The sequence below is a fragment of the Oratosquilla oratoria genome, chromosome 13 (genome assembly GCF_046742065.1).
Source record: "Oratosquilla oratoria isolate Oo_2021 chromosome 13, ASM4674206v1, whole genome shotgun sequence".
Lineage (NCBI taxonomy): Eukaryota > Metazoa > Arthropoda > Malacostraca > Stomatopoda > Squillidae > Oratosquilla > Oratosquilla oratoria.
The window spans coordinates 20,353,519-20,378,475 of NC_134789.1; the positions used below are offsets into that span (position 1 = coordinate 20,353,519).

The 24,957-nt window shown below is 39.1% G+C and overlaps 1 protein-coding gene across 1 annotated transcript in view; it reads left to right on the plus strand.

Annotated features, from left to right (window-relative positions):
- The window catches only part of LOC143032333 (uncharacterized), an 85,762-nt gene extending 64,218 nt beyond the window's left edge, over nucleotides 1–21,544 (plus strand). Inside the window, exons 5-6 of the mRNA XM_076196888.1 lie at nucleotides 20,794–21,019; nucleotides 21,143–21,544. Of these exons, the coding sequence (XP_076053003.1) occupies nucleotides 20,794–21,019; nucleotides 21,143–21,543 (627 nt within the window). The 3' untranslated portion in view covers nucleotide 21,544. The remainder of the gene's footprint in view (nucleotides 1–20,793; nucleotides 21,020–21,142) is intronic.
- The last annotated feature ends 3,413 nt before the right edge of the window (nucleotides 21,545–24,957 follow it).

The following is a 24,957-nucleotide window of genomic DNA, read 5'->3' on the forward strand; positions in this document are numbered from 1 at the left end:
ACATATTGAAATATAAAATCCAAGGCAAAATTGAGATCCTCTCTTTGTCTTTTAAAATTATCGACACTGTAGAATGTGATAACTGAAGTTCACGTGCTATCACATTAACTTTCTTCCCTCCTTCATAATGTTTTATCACTTTCATTTTCGTGTCAAGATCAATAACCTTTCTTTGTTTCTTGGCAGGCTTGGAAATATCGAAAGATTATTTTCTTTTAGACATCCTCATGGGGGTTTGAAACACAAAAAATTTAAAGATATAATCCTTGTCATGAATGAAGTCAGAAATACCACATGCTCCTGAATGAGAGGGAAGCTGACGCTGCCGGTAACCTGCCAAAACTATCGTACTCGCGTCTCCCTGAGTGCAAAGGAATTGTACTGCACTGCCAGGCATAACATTGCAATTCTATTACTCTATTAACCCCTTCCATACGGTGCCACACACGTAGGCATCATGAGGAGCAAGTGGATTCGCGACGTTGCCATATCGGCGTCTTGATTATATTTATTGTAGTCGCCCCTGTGTTTTTACATTCTCCCAAATGCGCCCTGAATCCCATTCTCTGTGGTTTTCAAAATTCGCGGGTGAAAGAGAGAACGATCGATATAAGCGGCGACTATATTTTATGATGCGAATATTATTACGTTACGTCATACGGCTGGCATTGGCTGCTGCCCGCGAGATTTAAGTCCCGTACTGAAGTGGCTAAATGTTAAATATTATTGTACTATCTCGTGGTTGTAAAGTCGATCAGTCGTAAGTCGCATAGGTCGTAAGTCGACGACTACCTGTACAATGATTTGATGAAGATTAAGGGGATCGTCCATTAAAAATTCGAACTTTTTTAGTTTGGGGTGAAAGTGGCTGAGATTTTTTCCTAGTAACTGACTTGTCTCAGAGAAGATACCACCGAATTTTCAAGTCATTTATGCTTATACTTTTTTTTTTTTTTCCTTTTTTTTTTTTTTTTTCCCGAGGGGTAATTTTTGAAAAAAAATTAAATTGATTCAGAGGATAGATCTTTGACTGGGATATTGATTATTTTTTGTCTTTATAATGGGCTAAGATAGATGAAGAAATGGAGGCAGAATTATGATGTTCTGATCAGTCTGTTATGAGAAAAAAAAAATCCAAAGTAAGTTGATAAAAAAAAAAAAAGGTATATATGAAAAAATCCTACTAGTCCTTGACAGGACATAAATCTGCCTCCAAATGTTCTCCCAATTATGCTGAATCCGAAAAGGATTTGCAGTTAAAAATCAGTGAAGGCATTTTGGATATGAATCAAGTTAAATGTGCAAAAATCAAGTTTTTCAGGAATGAGCGTCATAGTTTTTTTGTTCATGGTTACTGGTCCCCTTTCATCATTTAGGGTGTTATGGTGTTGAAAGGGTATCATAGGCACAACCCTACTCTTTGTTGCCAGCTTTTGATTAATTACAGGTTTATGTGATGAATCCAGTTAGCACCAGGGTTATATTGCACTTTTCCTTTTCTTGGCACAATGCATCTTTGGCGACAGACAATCTTTATCTGCCATCCTAAGCTGTTTTATGGCATCACTGGTTGTTGTCCCTCTTGCTGATGGCATATATGCAAGTTCATAACCAAAGATGTGGTTCAGAACTGCAACTTGAGCACAGAATTGAACTCTAGCTGCTGATGCAAACTTCCTCTGAACTCAAAGCCCAGATCTTTGCATGGAAGCTTTCATTTTGGTTTTGTGTCCTTCCCTTGAGGCATTTCTCTAAAAGCTCTGTAGAGGTGAGGTCTTGATATATTGCCAGGATAGATTTCCGCTTCTCAGTGGGAATCTTTGCCAGGAATGGCTTCTTGACTCTGTGAGACTCGGGTTCCTCTTGCCTGGCTAGTGCTCTCTGGAAAAAAAACACCTCGAGTCTTCTCCCGTAGGACAGTAAGAATGCAATGGCTTCTCATCTGTGCTGACAGAATGCAGGTAGGAGGCCATGATAGCTTTACGCATTGTCTGAACGTCAGTATTCACACAATCACGTATTGCCTTCTCATAATACTGTGTCAACTGTCACAGCATCTGTCAACATATTAGCTCGTGTGCTATTAATTATCATACAAAAGCATAAATATTGTGCAAAATACACAGCTTCTTTTGTTAGCAAATATATGTAACAACAGAAAACGTAATATGCAGTACTCAGCGCACACAACCCAGCCACAGTAGGGTGGGGGCTACTGAATTATATATTTTTTTAGATAGTAAAAATTAAGATACAGCTTCCATACTCAGCCACGAGATAGCTTATGAGCAACACTTTTAGAGGAAATATTTTCAGAATTTCGTATTTTTTAATTTTTATTTTTTCGTGATTTTCTGATGGACGATCCCCTTAACCCTAGATTGGTGGAGCGGGGCCAATTGGATACACACTTTTCGCGCTTAAATTTTCGCGGGCTTTTTTGTCCACAATAATGCCTATGTGGTAACTTTTATTGTTTGAGTTATCAGTAATTATTATATTTTTTCTTTTAAGGGTGTTTTTACCCCATCTGGATACATAATATAGCCCCTATAAGGTAGTGTGTATCCGATTGGTCCAGTTCCTACCGGATATGCTACGCTTGTGGACGTCAGATGGGAAAAGTCAAATCATTATATATCTTCACATGGTAGCTTAGAAACAAAAATTTTGTATTGTATAGGTAGAAAAAAATACTATAATTGTATACACAACTCTATAATAGAGAAGGAATTGTCATTATATAGTTTTTTCAATTTCATTTTAGGTTGTCGAAACCAAAAATGAAACGTACTATATACTACACTGAAGATGAGTTAGCACAGCATGTAAACTCTCATGAGTTTCAACATGGTTGTGATAATACGTCGGTGACAATAAATGAAAGTAATAATATAACCATCGTGACTAAATGAGGGTTCTAGGACAGAGGGCCAAGGTGGCACAGTGCTCGCAATATCACCTATTTATATTTTTTGCGTCGCCAGAGACATTTATTGAATGCTTAGAAGGTCCTCATAGGGATTTGAGTGCTGTCATTACATCCTGTCTTCCCCTCCCCCTCTAAATTCCACATCCGGTTACCTCCTCTCCCTCAGTGCATAGGCCTACGCACCAATCCCCCCCCTCCCCCTCTCACACTCCACTTCCGTCTCTATGTAAGTGCAATTTCATACAAAGAATATATGTTTCACATAGAAACACAATTTCATAAAAGAAAAATAAGTACATGCATTATTTTTACACATTACACATAAAAATTCATTTCCAAAATCACCCATATTCATTTAGTCATGACGAAGTTTTTTTTGTACAATTGAGGTTTTAAAGGTTTTGTATGAGATGAATGGACATATGTAGGTCATTGTTATAATGTTTTTTTTACCAAGTTCCTCTTATATTAGGCTCAGGAACACGTAATCTCAATCCTTTGATTTTCTGTCAAAGTTTTTTTCAATTGTTCATAGTTGTCATTTTTTATTTTGGAATTACGTTAATTTTGTATTAGCAGGACTCTACGAACCCTATATTTATATTATAGTAACTTTAAATGGACAAAAAACACACGCATATATTTTATTTTAATTTTTTATTCTGTGTATCTTTTTGGATACAGTGGTCACGGGAATCGCCAGCGCGCGCCACCTCCACCAATCTAGGGTTAACAATATTATGTACAGTTGATGCTATGTACACTTAGGGGACACTGCAGCAGATGTGGCGTGTTGCCACAGATCCCACAGACTATGTGATGGCTCCCACGTTCCTTCATCTCCTGAAGGAGGTCCTTGTAATTCTGAACAACTTCCTCTGATCTCACCCTACCTACATTGTTGCTTCCTGTATGAACAATCATAACCGTGTTCTTCCGTCCTTGCTCCCTGATGGACTGGGTACAATCAGCGATCCCACAGCCTGGTTGACATACAAGCTTGCAACGTCGCTTAGTCTTCCGCTGCAGGATGTCGTCATAGCCTTGCACCATGGAGTCCCCCACCACCAAGAACTCCTGGTTTTCAGCCACTTCATCCTCCAGTAGAGCAAAACGATTGGCTAGAGCCAGTGGTTGCTCCACAGGGCACACGTCTACCGAATGCGGGCTCGACAAACGGGACCCCATGGAGGGCCACTCGCTCACGACAGTGACAGAAGGGGAAGAAGTTGGAATGCTCATTGGGTTGTGGGGAGGGTTCACTCTTCTCACTGAGCGCACTCCTGAGAAGACGAATTTCCTCCTCACACATCCTGAGACGGACCTCCAGGTTCACACAACCTTCACAAGGCATTTTGCTCCTCCTTTAGCAATATAAACGGCAAAGAGAAAATACAAAACAACAAAAAACAAAGCGGTCTCTAATAAAATAATTCACGAAGCTTACTCTGCTCACTTTATACTATTTCTCCTACCTCTGGAGTACAGTAACGGAATACCGTTTTGAATTTAAATAGAATACTACACTTTATCTTATATCTGTAACTGTATAGTGCTATAGGTATACAATTACAAAAACACAACACAATCACTTAACACTATTCGGAGATATTAATTTCACAGGTATTCGCTAGCTGGTGTCTGTCAATTGAATATAAGAAATGACTGAAAAAATCAAAGAACTTTGAGTAAAGTATCCAAAAGATTAAGAAATGGAAGGAAAAAATTGAAAATAAAGAAATTGTTTTCAAACAAATAGTCCAACAACAACTGCAGGAAAATGCAAAAGACACAATTATCCGTAATTAATGAAAAAGCAAATTGGGTCAGAGACACAGTGATAGGAAAAAATGTATTGTGGTATATGGACTAGAAGAAAAACATGGGCTGGCAAGGTACATAAAAGAAAAAGAAGAAAAAGAGCAATAGCAATCCTAAAAGAAATTCAGGATGGAGCCCAAGATGCAAGGAAAGGCATAGACAATGCATATAGAATTGGTCACTATTCTAAGGATAGAAATCGACCCCTAAAGATAAAACTAAGATCTCAAATGGTAATAGAAGACATATTTGAAAAAGTAGGCAACTTGGCAAGGAGTGAAAAGTACAATAAGATATGGATAAAAAGAGAAATGAGTATTTGAGTATTAAGGAATTAGAAAAAGAAAAGACACTGAGAGATGAAGCAAAGGAAAAAAGCGTGATGAGAACGGAAACCAAAAGCAAGGAATTCTATTAGAGAGTAATTGACATGAGACTGAGGAAATGGTATATCAGAATGGATGAACCAAAGACAGAAAAAAAAAAAAAATGGAGAAAAAAGAAAATTGAAAGTGGCCTATACCAACATCGACGGATTAATTTCAGGACTGAATGAACTTAATGATTACCTGCTAGAAGAAAAACCAGACATAATGGGAATTGTGGAGACTAAACTAAGGGGTGAAAACCATCCATCAATATTGGACATGGACAATACAATTACTGGATTAAAAACAGAGACAAGAAACGGGGGAGGAATCATGTTCTTGGCCAAGAAAAACTTGGATGTGACAAAAATTGCGGAGGGCAAAGGTAATGTAGAACTGATAATAATAAAAGTCGAAGACAAGAACATGAAAAGTAGAAAGTTTGTGGTGACTTATGTGCCCCCAAAAACAAACACTTAGAAAGAGAACGAGCACACAAAAATGCTAGAAGATACAAGGCAATCATTAAATGAGATACTAATGGGCAGAGGTAATCTGGTGATTATGGGGGACTTCAATTGCAAAGAAATTTTTTGGGAGAACATGAAAGTGAGAGAAGACTTGTGGGGTAATGTACTACTAAACATGACCATGGAATATACAATGACTCAGTAGGTCAGTGAAAACACCAGATACAGAAATAACTAGGAGCCATCGAAACTAGATTTAATATTTACAACTGAATCTGAAATTGTGAATAAAATCTAATACAAGACACCAATCGGAAAGAGACTCATTGAGACTGAACTAAAGGGAGAAATATACATGGAGAGAAATGAAAAGCATAGGAAAGGAAGATTGATGTACAACAAAATGGACTTTGGAAAACTAAAGAAATTCTTCCAGAATGCAAACTGGGAAAATTTTTACATGGAAGAGACAAAAGTGGAAGAGAAATGGGATATCTTGATGGATGATTACAATGAAGGGGTGAATAGGCATGTACCAAGACAGAAGCTAGAGAGAGTGTACATTAAATGCAGGTTCAACAAAAGATGCAGTGAGGCAAAAGATAGAAGGAACAGAGCTTGGAAAAGATGGAGAAAAGATGAAAAACCTGGAAAATGGCAAGTTTAAACTATAGAAATGAGTATGTTAAAGTGAGAAGAGAGGAAAAAAGGAACCATGAAAAGGATAATATAGATAAATGCAAAGAGTAACCCAAGCTATTGATACATGAATGGTAAACTTAAAAACAAACAGGAAATGGTGAAACAAGGCCAAGGGAATATAGAATGCACAAAAGAATTAGAAATGGCCAAAGTCATAAATAATCGCTTCAAATCTGTTTTCACGAGAGATAAAGCACAATATTGGGACGAAGGTAATGAAAGGTGATCTCCCCCCATGGGCGAGGTAACAATAACACAAAAAGAAATATTGGAACATCTATCAAACCTTGACATAAGGAAATCACATGGCCTGGATGGAATTGCAAATTGTATTCTAAAAGAATGCAAAGAAGAACTAACAGACAAAATACATAAGTTGCTCACTTAAATAAGGAAAAATACCAAAAGACTGGATAAATGCTAACATTGTACCAATATATAAAGGAGGGAGGAAACAAAGAAGAACCAACTAACTATGGGCCAGTCTCACTAACAAGCACTATAGCCAAAATTTGTGAGAAAATCATCAAGAATCGATAGGTAAAACACCTGGAAGATAATAATATAATAAACCCAAGACAATTTGGGTTCAGACAAGGAAGATCATGTACCACAAGATTAGTAGACATAGTGCAAAAAAGGAATGGATTAGCTGATTGTACCTTCCTGGACTTACAAAAAGCTTTTGACACAGTACCACAAAAAAAAACAAAAAAAAAAAAAACTGGAATATATAGGAGGGATACAAGGGAACCTAATACTGGATGGAGGACTTCCTGATTGGTAGAAAGATGAGAGTAGTGCTCAGAGAAAAATATTCAGATTGGAAAGAGGTGATCAGTGGAGTACCGCAAGGATCTGTACCAGCTCCAATAATGTTTGCTATTTATGTGAATGACATGGATGATGATGTGAAATACATGAGCTTCTTTGCAGACAATGCCAAAGTGTTGAGGAAAGGATTGCGAATCACTGCAGGAAGACCTGAATAAGGTATGGAACTGGAGTCAGAAATGGGAAGTGGACTTTGGTAAAAGCAAAAATAGAATATCAGGACAATATAAAATTGGAACCAAGGAGGTAAAGGAGAGATCCGAAAAAGATTTGGGTGTAATTACCTCAAACAACTTGTCCTATGATAAACAGATAAACAAAATTGTTGGAGAATCCTACAACTTGCTACATACATACATACATATACCAAGGCTTTTTCCCCCTTCCAAGGGAGGTAGCCAAAAAGGGAAAGGCATAAAAACACTCCCACCCATTTCATCCCTAAATACCCTCCACACCCCTCCCACCCTTCCTCTCATCTGAGCACCTCCTGGATGACGGGTCATCCCTGCACCCTGCCCACCGCCCTGGGTCAGAAGCAGTGTCGCAAGACACAGTACATCCACAGCAAGGCCGCTTCATTTAATCGGCGACCCCCCCTCTCCGTCCCCCCCTCTCCGTCCCCCTTTGCATATAAGGAGAGGACAGGGAGAAATCCCTTCGGGCTGCGTCAAAATTTACTCACACATACTACATACCCCCACCACCCCACCCATTCCTCCTCATGCAGTCACATCATCCATATACAACCATTCTCCACTCACCTCTGTCTTCCGTCCTCTCCCTTCCTTCCTCAACAGACATTCCCCTCTTCCCCAAAGCCCCCTTCACCCCATCCATCCACCTCATCCTAGGACGTCCCCTCATGTTCACTCCCTCCACATCTGCCTTCCAAACCTCTTTTACTAGTCTTTCTTCACTCATTCTTTCCATGTGTCCAAACCATCCTAATATTCTTTCATCAACCCTATCTCCCAAATCCTTTTTTACCCCTGTTCTCCTCCTCACCTCATTTCTCACTCTATCCAGCCTAGTAACCCCCACCATACTTCTCAGACACCTCATCTCAAACACATTCAAACTCCTTCTCTCTTCTTCTCTTATGTTCCACGTTTCTGCCCCATACAGTGCTGTTGGCACAATCACTCCTTCATACAGTCTCCTCTTCGCATCCATTCCCAAATGTCTATTCCTCATTACACTCTTTAAACCACCAAGGCATTTACTCGCTTCTCTCAATCTACATTCTACCTCCACCTTCACTCCACCTTTTCCTGCTACACTTGCACCCAAGTATCTAAAACTATCCACTTCCTCCAGTCGCTCTCCCTTAATGTTCACTTCCAGTCTACTGCCACTTTCACCCCTTGTACATCTCATCACCTTACTTTTACCCACATTTATCTTTAGCTTTCTTCTATCACATACTCTCCCAAACTCTGCCACCAGCTTCCTCAATCCCTCCTCTGACCCTGCCACAAGCGCAGTGTCGTCCGCAAACAACAGCTGGCTCACCTCCCACTTTTCTCCATTTTCTTTAACCATCTCCAATCCCTGACTCACTACCCTAGCATTCACCTCTCGCACCACTCCATCCATGTATAAGTTGAACAGCCAGGGCGACAACGCATCCTTGACGAAGTCCCACCTTTACTTCAAACCACTCACTCTCTCCATTTCTAATCCTAACACATGCTCTACTACTATTATAAAAACTCTTGACAGCTCCCAAAAGCTTTCCTCCTATTCCATAAATCTGCATAACCTCCCACAGTGCCTTTCTGTCTACCCTATCATAAGCTTTTTCCAGATCCATAAAAGCCCAAAAAACATCCTTCCCCTTTCCTATAGCTTTCTCACATATCTGTCTTACCACAAAGATCAATAAAAGTGGCATTTACATATTTGGATGAAGAAATTATTGAAAAAAATATTGGTCACACTGATAAGGCCTAGACTAGAATATGTGGTGACATTGTGGCCAGTACCAAAAAGAATATAAAGAAAATAGAAAATCCAGAGAGCAGCAACAAAAATGGCACCACTTGCAAACTTGTCATATGAGTAGAGATTGGCTAAACTGGAGTTACTGACTCTGGAGCAAAGAAGAGACAGAGGTGACCTACTGACCATCTACAGAATCATGAAAGGCACAGAAATACTCGATAGAGAGGACTTGTTGAACTGGGACAAGAGAAGCAAAAGAGGACATGGAAAGAAAATAAAAAACATAACTACAGAAGAGATCTGAAGAAAAACTGTTTTCCACAGAGTGGTGGACACTTGGAACAAACTGGACATTGAAATAGTGTGCGCAAAAACCATTCATGAGTTTAAGAGAAAACTAGACACTGCAAGATACAATGCAGGACACCACGAGCATAGCTCCCCTTCCTGCAAAATACAACTAGGTAAATATAATCTCCTATTAACATCCATTCCCAAATGTCTATTTCTCATTACACTTTTTAATCCACCAAGGCATTTACTTGTTGTCGGGTGAATGATACGCGTGTGAAGCTCGTACACTTGTTTATTGTTATGTAAGATCAGTCAACATAGGCGTGAGCGTCGACATGCGCAATAGCAATGGTAATGATAGTACAAAGCAATAGCAATAATACAACATCCCCCTTCAAGTTTACAAAATCTCAAAATAAACTTATCAGTAAGTAACAGTTAGTAATTCCCCAAAGGGCTGCAAAAGAAAGCATAGTGATGACATATCAACTAGAGTAAACCTTTAGAATTAAGTACAAAATTAGATACTATTATTTGTGATACATAACATACACTTAGTAGTAAACCATTTCTGGTTGTACATTGGGTTTAGGCACTCTGCCGGACCTTCTAACTTCAATTTGTGATGGGCTAGGTACACTAGGTTTAGTGCTAGGACAAACAACAGAAGTAGATGCACCTTTAGGAATATCACTGACATGGATGGAATTATCAGAAGAACCGAGCAGGGTGGGAGTCCCTTCTTTGGGTTCAGTGTTAGGCAATTTACTGTGTTCACCTGTGTGTATGAGAGAGTGTCTGTTTCTTCTTATTGTGGAACCTGCATCAGTCAGGACTTTGTATGATCTCGGTTGAGTCAGTCTCTGTGTTACTTCTCCATAACCTTCTTGGTCTCGTATGTATACCTTATCGCCTGCTTGAAGAGCTGGCAATGTCTGGATACGATGGTGGTTGTTGTAGTTCTTAGAGTATTTCTCTCTATAGAGTTCCTCTTTTTCTAGTAGGTCATCTTGGTCATATCCCTTTGGTCTCAACGTATCAGGGAGTACTGGCAATTTTGTTCTTAGTTTTCTACTCATCAGTATTTCACTTGGGGTCAAACCATTTCTAAGTGGAGCTGAACGATAGGCAAGTAGTCCTAAATAAGGGTTAGCGTTCTTTTTAAGGATGTTTTTAGCTGTCTGGACTGCCCGTTCTGCCTCCCCATTTGCTTGTGGGTGTAGGGGTGATGAGGTAACATGGGTAAACCCCCAACACTTAGCAAATTCTTTGAACTCTTGGCTGGAGTACTGAGGTCCATTATCAGATACAACAGTTTCAGGAATTCCATGTATGGAGAAAATATCTGCAAGAGCTGTTGTGACTGCAATAGTTGTGGTATTCTTCAGTTCTCTGAACTCAAACCATCTACTGGAATAATCAACTGCAATGATGTATGACTTACCCTCTAATTCAAAAAGATCTGTACCGATTCGGCTCCAAGGTTTGTCTGGAAAGGACATCGGTAAGAGAGATTCCTTTGGTTCAGGTCGTAGCTTAGCGCAAATATGGCACTTGTTAACCATAGATTCTATCTGCTTTGTGATGAGAGGCCACCAAACTGAGTAACTTGCTCTTCCTTGGCACTTAGTAATTCCTAAATGACCTTCATGTAAAGCATTGAGAATATCCAGCTGTAGGGAGGTTGGAACAACAATGCGGTTGTTAAACATTAGTAGTCCTTGGTTGACTGTCAAATGCTGTTTCTTCTCCCAGTATGGTTTCAAGAGTGGCTGAGAAGGCATTATTGAAGGCCACCCATCTAGACAATAAGCTTGTACTTGTTTGCAGATGGCATCTGCTTGTTGAGCTGCTTTGATCTCTCCCAGGCGTCGTTCTGTAGCTGGGATAATTTTAAAATTACCTTCTTGACTTTCTTCCACTTCTTCTATAAGCTCTAGATCAGCTTTTGTAGGAAGACTTGTAGGAGCTCGCGATAGAGCATCAGCTGTTTTCTGATGAACGCCTTGTACATATGTCACTTCTGGTGAATATCTTGCTAGTCGGAGACGGAAGCGAAGAATTCTAGATGGAAGTTTTGACAAATCAGTACTTGAGAGCAAAGGCACTAAAGGGCGGTGATCTGTTTCAAGCTTGAAGACTGTTCCTAAAACGTAGTCCCTAAACTTTTCACAAGCCCAAGTAGCTGCTAAAGCTTCTTTTTCAATAACTGCATACCTCTTCTCAGTGTCACTGAGTGATCTTGAAGCATAAGCAATAGGACGACGGTGCCCTGTGTCATCCATTTGTATAAGAACAGCGCCAAGACCATCTTGACAAGCATCTGCAGCAATAATGCATTTCTTGTTTGGGTCGTAATGGGCTAGGATCTCTGTGGACACAAGTTTCTGTTTGATAGTTTGAAATGCAGTTTCTTGTGGTTGGTCCCAGAACCATTGTTGACTCTTCCTTAGAAGCTGGCGAAGTGGTTCATTTACATCGGCTAGGTCAGGAATGAACTTGGCGAGCTGATTTACCATACCGTTGAACCTTTGCAGTTCAGTTACGTTTTTGGGTCTTGGGAAATCTTGGACAGCTTTGGTTTTTCCTGGATCTGCTTCAATGCCTTTCTCTGAAATGATGTGGCCCAGGAATTTCATGTGTCCTTTTGAAAACTCACATTTGTCGTTTAGGGTGATTCCTGCTCCCTGTAGTCGACATAACACTTCTCGAACTCGATTGTCATGAATCTCCTGTATTTTACCTAGTTGTATTTACCTAGTTGTATTTTGCGGGAAGGGGAGCTATGCTCGTGATGTCCCGCCTTTGTATCTTGCAGTGTCTAGTTTGTTTTTAAACTCATGAATGGTTTTTGCGCATACTATTCCATTGTCCAGTTTGTTCCAAGTGTCCAAAACTCTATGAGGAAAACTGTTTTTCTTCAGTTCTCTTCTATAGCTATGTTTTTTTATTTTCTTTCCATGTCCTCTTGTGTTTCTTTTGTCCCAGTTAAGTAAGTTCTCACTATCGAGTACCTCTGTGCCTTTCATGATTCTGTAGATGGTCAATAGGTCACCTCTCTCTCTTCTTTGCTCCAGTGTCGGTAACTCCAGTTTAGCCAATCTCTCTTCGTATGATAGGTTTGCAAGTGCAGGTGCCATTTTTGTAGCTGCTCTTTGGATTCTTTCTATTTTCTTTATATTCTTTTTGGTACTGGGGGACCACAATGTCGCTGCATACTCTAATCTAGGCCTTATCAATGTAACCAATATTTTTTTCATCATGTCTTCGTCCAAGTATGTAAACGCCACTTTTATTGATCTTAGCAAGTTGTAAGTCTCCCCGACAATTTTGTTAATCTGTATATCATAGGACAAGTCGTTCGTGATAATTACTCCCAAATCTTTTTCGGATCCTACTTTCTTTACTTCTTTGGTTCCAATTGTATATTTTCCTGATATTCTGTTTTTGCTTTTTCCAAACTCCATTATGCTACACTTCTTCGTATTAAAGTCCACTTCCCATTTCTGACTCCAGTTCCATACCCTATTTAGGTCTGCTTGCAGTGCTTCACAGTCCTCATCAGTTTCTATTTTCCTTAGCAGTTTGGCGTCATCGGCAAAGAAGCTCATGTAGCAGTTCACGTCCTCATCCATGTCATTCATATAGATAGCAAACATTATTGGTGCCAGCACAGATCCTTGCGGTACTCCACTGATCACCTCTTTCCAGTCTGAATATTTTTCTCTGAGCACTACTCTCATCTTTCTACCAGTCAGAAAGTCCTCTATCCATTTTAGTAGGTTTCCCTGTATTCCTCCTCTGTGTTCCAGTTTTTTTAGTAGTTTTCTGTGTGGTACTTTGTCAAAGGCTTTTTGCAAGTCTAGGAATGCACAATCAGCCCATCCATTTCTTTCTTGCACTATGTCTATTAGTCTTGAGTAAAAGCATATTAAGTTTGTGGAGCATGATCTTCCTTGTCTGAATCCGAATTGTCTTGGGTTTAATATGTCATTGTCTTCCAGATGTTTTACCCATCTATTCTTGATTATTTTCTCACAAATTTTGGCTATGGTGCTTGTTAGTGATACTGGCCTATAGTTGGTGGGTTCTTCTTTGTTTCCTCCTTTGTGTATTGGTACAATGTTAGCGTTTTTCCAGTCCTCGGGTATCTTTCCTTCTTTGAGTGAGCTGTTTATCAAGATGTGTATTTTGTCTGTTAGTTCTTCTTTGCACTCCTTTAGAATCCAATTTGCAATACCGTCCGGGCCATGTGATTTTCTGACATCCAGCCTTGATAAATGTTCTGATATTTCCTTTAGTGATGCTGTAAACTCATTCATGAGGGGAGATTTCTTGTTTTTGTCTATGTCACAATTTGGTATTTTCTCTCTGGTGAAAACAGATTTAAAGTGATTGTTCATGACTTCGGCCATCTCTAAATCTTCCGTGTATTCTATGTTTCCTTGGCATAGTTTCACCAATTCCTGTTTGTTTTTAAGTTTACCATTCACATACCGATAGAATAGTTTGGGTTGCTCTTTGCATTTGTCTATAATATCCTTCTCATGGTTCCTTTTCTCCTCTCTTCTCACATTAACATACTCATTTCTATAGTTAACATAAATTTGCCATTTGCTTTGTTTTTTGTCTTTTCTCCACTTTTTCCAAGCTTTGTCCCTTCTGTCTTTTGCCTCACTGCATCTTTTGTTGAACCAACATTTAATGTACTCTCTCTCTCGCTTTTGTCTTGGTACATGCCTGTTTACCCCTTCATTGTAGTTTTCCATCAATATATTCCATTTCTCTTCCACTGCTGTTTCTTCCCTGTAAAATATTTCCCAGTTTGCATTCCGGAAGAATGTCTTTAGTTTTGTAAAGTCTGTTTTGTTGTACCTCAGTCTTCCTTTCCTATGCTTTTCGTTCCTCTCTATGTCTATTTCTTCCTTTAGTATAGTTTCAATGAGTACATGGTCACTCTTTCCAATTGGTGTCTCATACTGGACTTTATGCACTATTTCAGGCTCTGTTGTAAATATTAGATCTAGTTTCGATGGCTCTTCATTATTTCTGTACCTTGTGTTTTCACGGACCCATTGGGTCATTGTGTACTCCATGGTCATATCTAGCAGTACATTGCCCCACGTGTCATCTCCTCCTTGCACTGTCATGCTGTCCCAACAAATTTCTTTGCAATTGAAGTCCCCCATAACTACCAGATTACCCTTACCCATTAGTATCTCATTGAGTGATTTTCTTGTGTCATCTAGCATTTTTGTATGTTCGATTTCTTTCCAAGCGCTTGTTTTTGGAGGCACATAAGTCACCACAAACTTTCTACTTTTCATATTCTTGCCTTCGACTTTTATCATGATCAATTCAGCATTACCTTTGCCCTCTGCAATTTTTGTCACCTTTAGGTCTTTCTTGGCCAAGAACATGATTCCCCCTCCCTGTTTCTTGTCCCTGTTTTTTATCCAGTAGTTGTATAAACCTTGTCCGATAACAGTGGATGGTATTTCACCTCTTAGTTTAGTCTCTACAATTCCCATTATGTCTGGTTTTGCTTCTAACAGATAATCATTGAGTTCGTTCAGTCCCGAAATTAGTCCGTCAATGTTGGTATAGGCCACTTTTAATTTTCTTCCTTCTCCCTGGTTTCTTCTTCCCTTGTTTTGTTCGTTTTGAAGCGCCATTGTCTTAATCTCAAGTCTATTACTCTCCACTGGAATTCTTTGCATTCTGTCTCCGATCTTTTCAAGTTTTTTTCCTTTGCTTCTTCTCTTAGTGCCCTTTCTTTTTCTAATTCCTCAGTACTCATTTCTCTTTTTATCCATATCTTATTGTATTTTTCACTCTTTGCCAAGTTACCTACTTTTTCAAATATGTCTTCTACTACCAATTGTGACCTTAGTTTTATCTTTAGAGGTCGATTCCTATCCTTAGTATAGCGACCAATTCTGTAAGTCTCTTCTAAGTCTGTGCCTGAATCACTGTCTCCCCCCTGAATTTCATTAAGGATTTCTACTGCTGTCTCTTTTTCTTCTTTTTCTCTCATGTACCTCGCCAGTCCTTGTTTTTCTTTAAGCCCATAAACCACAATACATTTCTTCCTATCTACTGTGTCCCTGACCCAATTTGCTTTTTTGTTAATCACTTGAATGATTGTGTCTTTTGCATTATCTTGCATTTGCTGCTTGACTATTTCTTTGAAAGCAATTTCTTTATTTTCAATATTTTCTTTCCACTTCTTAATTTCCTGGATACTGTCCCCACCTAAGTTTTCTTCGATCTTTTGTGTCAATTCTTGTAATTTGTTGTTCACTTCCTGCTTTAGATTTTCGCTATTGTTATTATCATTAGTTTTCTTCTTTTCATTATCATTCTTCAGTTCATTTATGTCTCTTTTCATTTCTTTAATTTCGTTTGTAAGATCCAAGTTAGCTTTTCTCAGGTCAGAAATTTCATGGTTAGTCTTAGATAAACAATCAATTAAACCAATGACCTCTTTTCTTAAGTCCATGATTTCATTTTCCCACCGAGTCCTATTTTTGCTCATCTCTCTCTCTATCTCTAATAATCTACTTAAGTTCTTTCTTTCGTACTTACCAAACCCTAAGAAATCATTGTCATAACACGTGCTTTGTTGATTGTTTACATCGCGGTTCAGTGGATTGCCGCCAGATGGCTCTGATTCGCAACTGGCTTTCGAGTCGTTTTCATTCATTTTTGCTAATTTCGAGTTAACACAATTAACTAGCACTGCATAGATACCATTTCGGGCACTCACGTTCACTCCCCACCCCTACAGTACAAACCAGGTTTTCCTTTTTCGTCGTAAATCCTCTTCTTCTTGGTCGCGCGACGACGAGCGGTGTTGCTTCGATGAGCGTGTGGGCCCATGGATGAGGATATCATCCATGTGGCAAACAACTCCTTCTAAACCTTCCAGTATGGTAGACATGGTCCTTTGGAAGATTTCTGGGGCGGAGCTAATGCCGAAAGGCAAACGATTGAAGCAATAGCGCCCAAATGGAGTCACAAAGGTTGTCAGCAACCTTGATTCTTCATCAAGTGGTATCTGCCAGAATCCAGAGTTGGCATCAAGTTTTGTAAAAACTTTACTACCTCTTAACTTGGCAAGATTCTCGTCTACACTGGCCATAGGGTGTACTTCCCTCTTCACGGCTTTATTCAGAGGTGTCAGATCCACACAAATTCTCATATCACCATTGGGTTTAACAACGTTAACCATCCCTGAGCACCACTCTGTAGGTACAGTTACAGGGGAAATGACTTTTTGGTGGACCATGGACTGTAGTTTCTTTACTTTTGGTAGCAGAGGATGGGGTACCCGTCTTGGGGTATACAGGCAATGAGGAATAGCATCTTTGTGCAAAGAAATTCTGTATGTAGATTTGAGTAACCCTAGTCCGCCGAAAAGCTTGGGAAATTCTTCCTTGAAGTTCACTGCCTTGTCTATGTTATACACCTCTTTAGCAGGTTTCAGCAGTTTGAGAGCTTCTATAGCTGATTTCGACAAAAGATTATTACTCTGACCTGTCATAACATACACATTTTCTATATGTCTCCTACCACCTAATTCAAGTACAGCATCTACAATTTTCCCTTTAATAAGGTGATTGAGATTGACTTCCCCTGGTCCTCGGAAGTCACTATCTGCTTTTGCGAGGTTACACTTCTTAAGCCAAGGTGTTTTGTCACTAACAATTGTCACATCAACTGACCAAAAATTCTCACTAGCAGATTTGACTTCCCCTAACATAAAAGAATTATCTACTTCATCACAATCATCTTCTTCAATCTCTTGGATTGATGTTGACCTTATGCAAGCCGAAGCATAATGGCCAACACGTGCGCATATGTGACATTTGGAATTTCTGGCTGGGCAGTTTTTTCTGAAATGTCTATCTGTGTTCCCACACCATCTACACCTGGGCGGGCTAAGCCCAGATGCTTTGAAAGGAGATTCACCTCTCTTCTTTCCTGTCTGTTTCGGTTTCGGTGGTTTCCATACATCTTCTTTGAGGTGTCTTTGGTGCACAAGTTTCCTCGTTGAAGATGTATTGGCACCTTTCCGCTTGTTTGTGTACTCAACTGCGGCTTGCACCTTACCTGTAATTACTTGTTTATGTGTTCTGGAGATTTCTGCTGCTTTGAGGCTTTCGATCACTCTGTTGAGGTCTGGGACAGGCCGTTCACGGAGTAGTCTTTCTCTCCCTGCTTCATCCGTGGTCCCTACGACGAGTCTGTCACGGATGAGTGAGTCTTTCACTGCGCCGAGTTCACATGACTCACTCAACTGACGAAGACGGAGCACATACTCATCCACTGATTCGTTGCTCCTCTGCGTGGCGGAGTGGAAGAGAAACCGTTCATACAGAACGTGTCTCTGGGGCACGAACTGCTTCTGCAACTCTTCAATGATTCTAGCAGGATTCTTCTTGTCTTGTTCAGTCAGCGAAGGAAGAGAATTCATAACTTTTTTGCACTCAGGTCCCATGACAGTACAAAGCGTTGCAGCGACTTTCTCCATTCCCTTAGTGTTATCTGTTCCATCATCGTTTTTCAATTTCAACTGCAGATCGGTGGCAATAGTATAGTAATGCCACGAGTTCTCAAAATCCTTCCAGTTCTCCACCACGTCCCCTTTCAGAGACATGGGTGGGGGTGCTGGAATCTGGTATGCAGACATCGTAGACTAGTCTTCCTCGAGAACGTTATCCGCGACGCTGTCACCTACACGGAACACGTCAAGAGGAAGACGGTCACTGCTATGGATGTCGTCTACGCCGTCAAACGCCAGGGCGGAACTCTCTACGGTTTCGGAAGTTAAATTAAGAAAATATGGCATTCACTGTGTCCGAACTTTCGTCGTCAGTAGTAGGAAATATGCCTACACTGTTCACGATTAGTCTGGAGTAGCGTAACACTGTCAGTAGTACCGATACGAACGATTTGCGATCGTCCGTCGTGGGCGTTTACGTAAGCAAGAGGGGAAACTTATGTAACACTGAGGGAAGGGCACGCTCCTTCACCGAACTCGGTAGTCTGGTACAAGTTACACACGCACTTCTAGTCCACTATGGTAGTTTTTCTTCGTGATTTTCCCAATTGAGGATGTTCACTGAAGTTTAGAGCATATCTCTCGAGACGTGGTTTCTCGGTATTCGACTATTAATCGCGTAAATAGTCGAAAAACCACTTGCTCGCACTTGCTCCGAACTTGATAGTAGGGCACGATTTTCACACGATTTTCTGTCCACAACGGCTATTTTCCTTCGTGATTTTCCCAATTGAGGATGTTCACTGAAGTTTATAGCGTGTCTTACGAGACGTGGTTTCTCGGTATTCGACTATTAATTGCGTAAATAGTCGAAAAACCACCCGCTGCCACCATGTCGGGTGAATGATACGCGTGTGAAGCTCGTAACACTTGTTTATTGTTATGTAAGATCAGTCAACATAGGCGTGAGCGTCGACATGCGCAATAGCAATGGTAATGATAGTACAAAGCAATAGCAATAATACAACACTTGCTTCTCTTAGTCTACATTTTACCTCCTCCACTCCTCCCTTTCCTGCCACATTCACACCCAAGTATCTGAAATTATCCACTTCCTCCAGTCTCTCTCCCTTAATACTCACCTCCAGTCTGCTGCCACTTTCTCTTGTACATCTCATCACCTTACTTTTATCCAAATTTATCTTCAACTTCCATCTTTTGCACACCTTCCCCAAACTCTGTCACTAACTTCCTCAATCCCTTCTCTGATCCTGCTACAAGCGCAGTGTTGTCTGCAAACAACAGCTGGCTTATCTCCCACTTTTCTCCGTTTTCTTTAGCCATCTCGAGTCCCTGGCCCAATATCTTTGCATTTACCTCTCGCACCACCCCATCCATGGATAAATTGAACAGTCAGGGCAACATAACACATCCCTGACAAAGTCTCACCTTTACCTCAAACCGCTCACTCTCTCCATTTCTAATCCTGACACACTCTACTACTCTTGTAAAGACTCTTGACAGCTAAAAGCTTTCCTCCTATCCCATATATCTGCACTACCTCCCACATTGCCTGCCTGTCTATTGTCATAAGCCTTTTCCAAATCCATAAAAGGCCCAAAAAACATCCTTACCTTTTCCTATAGCTTTCTCACATGCCTGTCTTACCACAAAAATCTGATCTACACAACCCCTACCTGTCCTAAACCCACATTGTTCCTCACCAATTACTCCCTCTGTTCCTCTCCTAATCCTCTCAATCAAGACCCTCCCATAAGCCTTCCCAACTACACTTAACAAGCTGATCCCTCTGAAACTACTACAATCACACTTGTCCCCTTTTCCCCTTGTAAAGTGGAAATATCTTGCAAAGATAATGTTCTTTTTGCCAAGAAGAAATTTCTGAATATCAAATTATAGTACAAGATTTGTAATTATTTTATCACTTGGTTCATTTAGTCAGTTCATTTACTTGCTAATTCTTATTTTGAACATGGTGAACAATACAATTGGATGCATTTAATTATTATACATGTAACAATACAGTCCAATTTTACATTATAATTATTGTAGGGATAATGATTAATCTTCACACATTAAACAAGTTGGATTGTAATTCTGCATTACCAGTGAATGACCTCAATAGGAAGTCCAACCATGGCAGGCATCAGTTACCTCATTTAGTACAGCCACCTTTCCAGGCAAGGTGACACCACTTTTGTTGGCTCTAAGTCTACATGAGAACAGTAGTAAAGGATGAGATGTCAGGATGGAGGGCAGTGACCAATAAAGTCCCACAAGGGTTGGTGGTTGTGCCTGTAGTATTTCTTGCTTTGTTAATGACAACAGCTTCAGATGGAGGTGAGGGTTTTTGTGTGTGGTTGGGTAGTTGAATAGTAGGAAAATTATTCTCTTAAACATCTGTCTTGCATGACCACCACTACCCACTGTTGGTCTCTTTCACATATTGTTAATCAGAGGTGTTCTTGAACTTTATTATATCTTTAACTAATTGAAGATGGCAACCTATTATATACTTATCCTCTTGAATACAATGACACCTATGTATGTATCATGAGGAGCCATGAGTGGGTTTTACAAGTATATTGGCATCAGGCTTGATCATGTTTTCTCTGACATTATATTTATTCAGGGTAAAAGAGAATGAGTATAACAGCAGTAAATTATTATATATATATATATATATATATATATATATATATTTATGCATCAATTGTGATGCATCATTGTACATCAGGCAGCCTGATGTGCATGTGAATATTTCACTTGTGTTGAAGAGGTTAAATGCAGAAGATACTCTTTGAGTAACAAATGTCAGTCATGTAGAAATATGATTAGGTGAACATGGGTAAATACTCTGATATATTTATCTGTGCTCTTGTTTATTTATTCATACAGAAAACAGCTTGTGATGTAGGAGATTTGAGTCACCAGTGGCATAAAGATTTTGATAATGAAAAGGATAGCAGAATTATTGGCCAAGCATCAGGAAGTGGCACCTTGGTAATTCAAGATGGAAAGGAAAGCATTGCTGTAAAGAACAAACCTACAGAAAATCTGAGAAAGTGCATTTATCCTGTACAGGACATTACAGACTTTCAGCTGAAAAATTCAGTTAATGAAGGTAAGGTATATCCTCATCATGTAAAGAACATAAGGCCATTAGAAAGCAATGATAAGCATGATTTTAATAATAGTCATCAAATAACAGTAGAGGTTCATCACAGGTCAAATTTTTCTAAAACAGGAATTACTCATAGTCATCAGGAAATGAAGGAAGAGCATAAAGTAGAAAAGAAAACTTCAAAGGAAGGGAAACATGTCCAAGACAGGGTTGGAATGGAAGACATGCCAGAAAAGTTTGAGTATAGTACAGAAATGAAAAAGGAAAAAAAGGTGAAAAGGAAAGAAATGGAAATGAAGTGCCAACTGAAAATGAGTGATGATTTAGAACATGGAAATATTTATGAAGAAATACCAATTCATTGTTACAAGACAGTAAAAACAGAAGTGAAAGTAGAAGATAGTTATGCTAAAACTGAACTAGTTGGTGATATAAAAGGAAAGGAGTCATCTTCTAAAGAAGATGAAAATAAGTCAAAAAAGGATGACTGCAAGATAGTTTACTGTGAAAAAGATGATGATTGATAAATTTGGCCCAACACAGCTTTCAATCCAGTAGAATCATGATATAACAGGAATTGATTTAGCAGAACCTTGATGTAGTGAAAAGGCTTTCTCCCATTACAAACTGCAAATCAAGTAAGTTCTTCTGTTAAACAAATGTACAAGTACCCATGTATAGGCATACACATATGGTGTCCTCCTTCATTCTTTCCCACAGATATGTAGTACCTGTGTGTAGCTTAGCAATGCAGTGCATTCTATGTGTAAGGTTCATGTCTTGAAAAAACTGGCACAATACCTTTTCATATATATATATATATATATATGTGTGTGTGTGTGTGTATTTACCTAGTTGTATTTTGCGGGAAGGGGAGCTACGCTCGTGGTGTCCCGCCTTTGTATCTCACAGTGTCTAGTTTGCTTTTAAACTCATGAATGGTTTTTGTGCACACTATTTCCTTGTCCAGTTTGTTCCAACTGTTTACCACTCTGTGGAAAACTGTTTTTCTTCAGATCTCTTCTGTAGCTATGTATTTTGATTTTCTCTCCATCTCCTCTTGTGCTTCTCCTGCCCCAGTTTAACAAGTCCTCTCTATCAAGTATCTCTGTGCCTTTCATGATTCTGTAGATGGTCAGTAGTCACCTCTCTCTCTTCTTTGCTCCAGAGTCAGTAAATCTAGTTTATTCAATCTCTCCTCATATGACAAGTTTGCGAGTGCAGGTGCCATTTTTGTTGCTGCTCTCTGGATTCTTTCTATTCTCTTTATATTCTTTTTGGTACTGGATGACCACAATGTCACCGCATATACTTGTCTAGGCCTTATCAGTGTGACCAATATTTTTTTAATCATTTCTTCATCCAAATATGTAAAAGCCACTTTTATTGATCTTAACAAGTTGTAGGATTCTCCAGCAATTTTGTTTATCTGTTTGTCATATGACAAGTCGTTTGAGATGATTACACCCAGATCTTTTTCGGATCCCTCCTTCTTTACCTCCTTGGTTCCAATTTTATATTGTCCTGATATTCTGTTTTTGCTTTTACCAAACTCCATTATGCTACACTTCTTAATATTGAAGTCCACTTCCCATTTCTGACTCCAGTTCCATACTTTATTCAGGTCTTCCTGCAGTGATTCACAATCCTCTTCAGTTTTTACTTTCATTAACAGTTTGGCATCATCAGCAGCAAAGAAACTCGTGTAACATTTCACATCCTCATCCATGTCATTCACATAAATAGCAAACATTATTGGCACTGGTACAGATCCTTCCAATCTGAATATTTTTCTCTGAGCACTACTCTCATCTTTCTACCAATCAGGAAGTCCTCCATCCATTTTAGTAGGTTCCCTTGTATCCCTCGTATATGTTTGAGTTTCTTTGATATTTTTTTGTGTGGTACTTTGTCAAAAGCATTTTGTAAGTCCAGGAAGGCACAGTCAGCCCTTCCATTCCTTTCTTGCACTATGTCTATTAATCTTGAGTAGAAGCATATTAAGTTTGTGGTGCATGATCTTCCTTGTCTGAACCCAAATTTTCTTGTGTTTATTATATTGTTGTCTTCCAGGTGTTTTTTCCCATCTATTCTTGATGATTTTCTCACAAATTTTGGCTATAGTGCTTGTTAGTGAGACTGGCCTATAGTTAGTTGGTCCTTCCTTGTTTCCTCCTTTATATATTGGTACAATGTTAGCGTTTTTCCAGTCTTTTTGGTATTTTTCCTTCTTTGAGTGAGAAATTTATGTATTTTGTCCGTTAGTTCTTCTTTGCATTCTTTTAGAATCCAATTTGCAATTCCATCCAGGCCATGTGATTTCCTTATGTCAAGGTTTGATAGGTGTTCTAATATTTCTTTTTGTGCTATTGTTATGTTGCTCATGGAGGGAGATCGCCTTTCATTACCTTTGTTCCAATATTGTATTTTCTCTCTAATGAAGACAGAATTAAAGTAATTTTTCATGACTTCGGCCATTTCTAAATCTTCTGTGTATTCTATATTTCCTTGGCATAGTTTCATCATTTCTTGCTTGTTTTTAATAGAATAGTTTGGGTTGCTCTTTGCATTTATCTATAATATCCTTTTAATTGTTCCTTTTTTCCTCTCTTCTCACTTTAGCATACTCATTTCTATAGTTTAGACTTGCCATTTCCAGGTTTTTTATCTTTTCTCCACCTTTTCCAAGCTCTGTCCCTTCTATCTTTTGCCTCACTGCATCTTTTGTTGAACCAGCATTTAATGTACACTATCTCTAGCTTCTGTCTTGGCACGTGCCTATTCACCCCTTCATTGTAATTATCCATCAAGATATCCCATTTCTCTTCCACTTTTGTCTCTTCCATGTAAAATTTTTCCCAGTTTGCATTCTGGAAGAATGTGTGTATTTACCTAGTTGTGTTTTACGAGAAGGGGAGCTATGCTCCTGGTGTCCCGTCTTCATATTTCATTTTGTCTAAACTGTTTAAATTCATGTATTGTTTTTGCACACACCACTTTTTCATCTAACTTGTTCCAAATGTCTATTACTCTGTGGGGAAAGTTGTTCCTTTTCAGATCTCTTCTATAACTGTCTTGGTTTTCTTTCCGTGTCCTCTTGTATTTCTACCATCCCATTTTATTAGATCCTCTTATCAATAGTTTTTATGCCTTTCATGATTCTATAAATAGTTATCAAATCTCCTCTCTCTCTTCGTTGCTCTAATGTCTCTAGTTCAAGTTTTGCTAGTCTCTCTTCATATGATAGTTTTGAGAGTGTTGGTGCCAATTTTGTAATTGCTCTTTGTATTCTTTCAAGTTTTGTTATACATTTTTTTTGTACTTGGTGACCACATCGTTGCTGCATATTCCAATCTTGGTCTTATCAAAGTGATTAGTATTTTCTTCACTATTTCTTCATCCAGGTATGTAAATGCCACTTTGATTGTTCTTATTAAATTATAAGTTTCTCCAAAAATCTTGTTTATATGTTTCTCAGGTGACATATTATTTATAATAATGACTCCCAGGTCTTTCTCATTTTCTACTTTTTTTATTCCTTCTCCCAATTTATATCCTCCTGTTATTCTGTTTTTGCTTTTTCCAAATTCCATTGTACTACACTTCTTAATATTGAACTCCATCTCCCACTTCCTACTCCATTCCCATACTTTATTGAGATCACTCTATAGTGATTCACAATCTTCTTCAGTGTTCACTTTTTTCAACAGTTTTGCATCATCCGCAAAGAAGCTCATATAACTTTCAATTCCTTCATCCATATCATTAATATATATAGCAAACATTATTGGGGCCAGCACTGTTCCTTGTGGAACACCACTTATCACTTCATCCCAGTTAGAGTGTTTGTCTCTTATCACCACTCTCATTTTTCTTTCTTGCAAAAAGTCTTCCATCCATTTCAGCAGTTTACCCTGTATTACTCCTGTTTACCCTGT